The sequence below is a fragment of the Verticillium alfalfae genome, genomic scaffold (genome assembly GCF_000150825.1).
Source record: "Verticillium alfalfae VaMs.102 supercont1.6 genomic scaffold, whole genome shotgun sequence".
In the NCBI taxonomy this organism is placed as follows: domain Eukaryota; kingdom Fungi; phylum Ascomycota; class Sordariomycetes; order Glomerellales; family Plectosphaerellaceae; genus Verticillium; species Verticillium alfalfae.
In genome coordinates, this window is record NW_003315033.1 from 1173043 (window position 1) to 1178470 (window position 5428).

Sequence of the window (5428 nt, forward strand, 5' to 3'; positions counted from 1 at the left end):
TCCGTCGCTGACAGCTGGGAAAGTGCCGACCAGGATGAGATCGTCGTCATCGAAGAAGAGCCTGCGCAGTGGTCAAGGTCTACAACTTCCCTATGAGGCCGTGGATCAGCATTCAAGTCAACGACAATGGCGACATTGAGCGTCCTCAGCTGCGTGACGAGGCTATTATGGATATCGCTCGCCTCAGAAAGGAGTTTGATCAGATCGACCGAAACCTTTACACGGCCACTGAGCGGTACATGGTGTACGGCATGTCCAAGGCCGGCGGTCTGCGCGTCATCCGCCAGGAAGATGGTAGAGATGCTAAGATCTTCACCGACACCAAGGACCGCATCTTCAACGTCGCCATGTCCTGCACCGCCCCTGACCACGACGGCGCGCACCGGGAGACCATCATTGGTACTGGCATCAGCGGCACCGTCTTCTGGGTGCAGATTCGCAATGGCGAAAAGGACCACATTGAGGATGCGAACCCTGAGCAGTATGGCTTCGCTCTTCCCCCCATGTCGTTCCACGAGGGAGACACGCCGGGTGGAGTGCTCAAGACTCGCGCCCGCTCATCCACCATCCACCCCGAGTTCTTTGCTGTTGGCCGCGGAAAGTCTATTAACATTATCTGGCCTTCGTTCATTATGCAACAGAACCTCTTCAAGCCTGGACACGATCGTGTCGTCGATACGGAGCAACTGGCTAAACAGTGTTCGTTGAAAATCAACACTGGCAAGGCTGGCAAGGACTTTACCTTCAGCCAGGACGATACCGTCATCGTTTCGCTTGACAAATCTGGTCGCGTCAAGTTCTGGGATGTTCGAGATCTCACCGCTGCCAAGGAGGGCAGCGACCCTCGCGCCCCTATCCCTGCGCACACTTCTCTGGAGGTCAAAGAGCCCATGTTGACCCTGACGAGTACGCCGGAAGGCGAAAAAGGCATGGCCGACCTCGGTTCTTCTGGTGGATAAAGCTCCGCCCCTACCAGAAGCGTTGCGCGCTGCGTTACATGATTATCGGCATGAAGCAAAACCCACACACTTCAGCTTTGGGACCTGGCCCTCGGTAAGCCCGTTCAGGAGTTCAACCTCCCACACAGCAAGGAGTCAGATGCAGTGTGCAGCGTCATGTACCACGCGCCTACCGGCATGTTGATCATTGGTCATCCAACACGCAATTCGATCTACTTCGCCCATCTTTCGGCCCCTAAGTATAACCTCAAGAGCGTTTCGCAGGTCGACTACATCAAGCGCCTCATCGACCATGACACCACCATTCCCCAGCCTGACTCGACCGCGGTCATTAGCGGTGTCCGCGAGTACTCATTTGCCAACCGGGGAATCCTGCGCAGTCTCGACCTGCTGTCCACCCCTGCCATGAGCCAAGACTCTGACGAGCCGACCTTGTTCGAGCTTTACGCGATGCACTCCAAGGGTGTTGCGTGTCTCTTGATCAAGCAGGCAGAGCTCGGCTGGTCAAAAGACAACAAGGTCCTGGCACCGGTCTCAGCTGTGGATGCTGGTGTTGTGAGCATTTCCAAGCTCAAGCCACCTCATGCCCTCCCGGCCGAGCCCGCCCATCAGGAGCCTGCACCCGCGCCTGCGGCGCCTGCTCGTTCCAACACCAAAGAGTCTACTGCGCACACTGCGCCATCTTCCCAAGATGAGGACCGCCACGCGCCCCGGGGCTTCCTCAAGAAGCAGGAATCCAAGGATGAGGACACTCCTACGACCGCTCCCGTCAAGGACGACAAGCCTGAGAAGGCGGAGCGTAAGGGTCGTAAGAAGAAGGCGGCCGCAGTCGCTGCAGCTGCCGCTCTGGCCGCCGAATCGCAGTCGCAATCCAATGGTGGCAGCCAATCACCTCGTGTCACCCCCAAAGACTCGAAGACCGCCACCGCTGCTGCTCCTGCGGTGCCTTCCAGCTATGTGTCGATGGAGTCCATCGAGACCGTCATGAATTCTCTGACAACGATGGAGTCCCGTCTGAACAGCAGCTTCGCCGGTACCATCAATGCCGCCATCAAGTCACTTCACACCAAGCTGGAAGACGGCCAGCGCGAGCGTGAGAAAGATTTTGACCAGCATCAAAAGACCTTGTTGACCATGATCTCTGATGTTCTCAATGAGAACACCCAGAAAGTCTTGGAATCCTTGATCCAGGGACAATTCGACCTCGCTATGCCTACCATTTCGGACGTTGCGCGCAAGGCGGTCTCGGAGCAGTTCAGCTCTGGTACAAACCGCCAGTTGTCGCAGACCATTCAGAAGGAGATCAACAAGAGCCTTCCCTCGGCAACACAGCATGCTCTGCAGAGCACTGACTTCATCAAGGGACTCTCGGACCGTGTTGGGTCCACAGTCGCTGCGAACGTCCAACGCGAAGTTGTCCACTCGCTGACCAACCAGATGTCGACTGCTTTCACCACGATGGCGACCACAGCTTGCCAACAGGTGGCCGACGATTTGCAGCGTCAGCACCACGCCGAGATGACAGCACTTCACGAACAGCGTGCTGCTGATAGCAAGAAGATCGACGAGCTGCACACTGCTTTCGCGCAGTTGACCAGCATGGTATCTGGCATGGCAGCCACACAGGAGCAGTTCCAAACCGAGTTCATTCGCTTCCAGCAGCAGACGACGAAGAACCCTGGGCCCTTGCAGCAGCCGATCCCTGCTCAGCAGCACCAGCTCCCACCGGCTATACAGGGCCAGGAGTATGGGCCGCGCCACGGCCAGGGACCTAGCCAGGTCCACAGCCAGGGCCTCACCCAGATGCAGCAGCAGGTCCAGCGAATGCAGGAGCACATGCAGCAGCAGCAGCAACAGCAGCAGCAAGGCAGCCAGCACTATGGTTCGATGCAGAGCCCCGAGACATCGCAGCACCGTTCTGTGGGCTATCAGCAGTCCCAGGCGTCTTCGCACGGACATGGACAACACGGCGCTCCCTACCAGCAGAGTCATGCCAACTCGCAGGCCCTCACCCTCGCCAACCAAAGCCAGGGCGAAGAGGAGTTTGACCAGGAGCTGGCTGACTGCGTGGCTCGTATTGACGGTCTTATCAAAGCAGGCAGGACTGAAGATGCCCTGCTTCGCTGGCTGCAGTCGGGTCGTGAGCAGTTCATCTTCGACCGACTCATGAGCAAGTACAGCCCGCAGCTGGTTCTTGATGGCATGCCTGGTCTGCTCCTACTCACAATCGCAACCACGATTTGCCAAAGCCTCGACTCTGTTACCCGTGAGCGTGTTGCCTGGCTCGAGGTGGTCGTTCATAAGATCAGCACCGATTTTGACAATATGGTATGTTTTTCTACGTTTACTAGCATGCTCGAGAACAGAATCTGACCATACACAGGAGGCCGATGCTCGCGCCATCACCCCCAAAATTTTCCACCTCATCATCACCAATACGGAGAACCTGTTTGTTCGGATTAGCAGCACTCGTGGCAACGATCCGATCCTGAAGAACCTCTCCCAGATGATGGGCGTTGCCAAGCGCACGCTTGAAACCCACAGCACTCGCCATTACGGCTGAGTCTTCCACACGGCAGGCGAGCTTGTTGTCTCGCAATTTGACGACATGACGATTTCTAGTACATAGAGAGGCATCCCTGCAGAAGGAGCTTGACCACGCTCGACATAATCTGGAGCTGATAGGTATGCGAGTCGAGGGTCACCATACTGGCCCTTTTCTCGCACCCATTGGGAGCCAAGGTAATGGGCCACGGTACATACCGCACACGCGTGGGGAAAGGAAATTGGGTTACTTTTAGCCTGGGGGGATTGTGAATTCCCGGGTGTCATGGGCACGCGCTGGAGTAGCATGGATTGCGAGGGGTCAGTTGATTTTTCCCGTTTGCGTGTCGATTTGTTGAGTACAGTGTATGGAGTACGGAAAACAGGGGTTGCCTTGGCTAGGTAGCTCAATTGCGATGATATTACTTGCGATTCTACTCTGGTGAATGACTTACAATCATGGTGCCGAGCGAATCTCTAATTATGTCGCAGCGTGGACGGAATCTAAGGAAACCAAAATGCAACGCTTGCTATGCTGATAAATCCTTAAATCGAAAGAAAACAGACGCGATCAAGACGATGGTCCCGAATCTGGCCTTCCGCCGTCCGGCCTGTCCATGTTCATCCTTTTCAACCTCTCTTCGGCAGCCTTGGCGAGTATCTCCCGCCGACTGAGCCCCTGACTCGGTGTGCTGCCGCCGCCGACGACAAATTCGCCGCCCTGCCAGCCGCCGTGGTCGTCGACGTCCTCGTCTTCGTCCGCGTCGCCGCCCCTCGCCGGCGCAGTGTAGCCGCCGCCGCCAATGGTGTGACCGCCGCTGCCTGCCTCGACCTCGCGCTCGATCTGGCGGCACAAGGCCCAGAAGTCCTTGTCATGGTCGCTGTGGACATTGTGAGCGAGCTCGTGGCACAGGGTGCGGCGGATGGTCTTGTAGTCGCGATAGCCGTCATGGGCGTCGGTGCGCAGGCGCAGCTCGATGACCTCGCCCTTGTTGCGGTTGAGGCCGAGCAGGCGCGTCGTGCCCTCGTGGGTCGAGGACGTGTTGGCGAGGGGCTCCATCTCGGTGAGAAGCTGAACGGTGAAGGCGTGCTTGGCCATGCTGGCGCGGATGCCCGGGTCGGCCTTGAGGCGGTTCAGCAGCGCCAGGCTCTGTTCCGGGTGCGGCAGGAACGGCAGCGGGCGGACGGTGAGGAAGGTGTAGGTCGATGATGACGACGACAGGGTCGAGATGGGGTTCGAGGTCGGTCGGGCGCTGGCGGAGGGGCGGGCGCGGCGCGCTGCGGCGCGGGAGGCGGCGCGCGCGGAGGCCAGTTCGGAGGCTGCGTGGAGGGAGGCGAGCTCTGCTGGCGGCGGGGCGAGGAGCTGGATCTTGGTGGACTGGAGGGGCGAGAGGGGGAGTGGGTTCGCGAACGGAGGCTTTTGGAGGCCGTGTTTGGGGATAAGGAGCTTCTGGGTGGCGTGGGGTATAGACATTTGGTCGGCGATGGCGTTGGATAGGTCGGCGAGGGTTGCTGAGGGGTCGAAGTCAAAGGTGTAAGTGATGTTGCGGTGCGTGATGGTGATGGTGATTTCTGATGTTGTGGCGTCGGAGTCGTAGGAAGGGTCCGGCATCCTCGGGGATGCCGCGTTAAAGTCGGCCATGGCTTTTTGTTCTGCGTTATGTACCTAGGTAGGTAGACTGGGTATTCCGGTGTTGTGTTGTTTGGTGATGCGATCCTGGGCAAGTGCGACGGTGGTCTTCTGTGATGTTGATGTTGAAGTTGAAGTTGAAGATCCACGCCAAAGGTGCCCGTCTTTCAAAGGCAGGCAAGGCAAGCAAGTGAATGGCGCACCCACATACTTAAATGATGGCGACAGAAATGCGGCGAAGGGCTGGAACATCGTTCTACTGACCTTACATTAGGCGAATATGTGCTTCTTTTTC

The 5428-nt window shown here is 57.7% G+C and overlaps 2 protein-coding genes across 2 annotated transcripts in view; one reads left to right on the forward strand and one right to left on the reverse strand.

Moving 5' to 3' along the window:
• VDBG_05453 (conserved hypothetical protein) overlaps nt 1–3725 on the forward strand; it is a gene marked incomplete at both ends in the record, with an annotated part of 5322 nt that extends 1597 nt beyond the window's left edge. The window contains 3 exons of the mRNA XM_003004294.1: nt 40–878; nt 1035–3287; nt 3343–3725. Of these exons, the coding sequence (XP_003004340.1) occupies nt 40–878; nt 1035–3287; nt 3343–3522 (3272 nt within the window). The remainder of the gene's footprint in view (nt 1–39; nt 879–1034; nt 3288–3342) is intronic.
• Nucleotides 3726–4074: 349 nt separating this feature from the next.
• VDBG_05454 (ubiquitin/metalloprotease fusion protein) lies at nt 4075–5145 on the reverse strand (the record flags this gene model as incomplete). The annotated part of the gene is made up of 1 exon (XM_003004295.1): nt 4075–5145. The coding sequence occupies one exon, from the start codon at nt 5143–5145 to the stop codon at nt 4075–4077; it is 1071 nt and encodes a 356-aa protein (XP_003004341.1).
• Between the last annotated feature and the right edge of the window lie 283 nt (nt 5146–5428).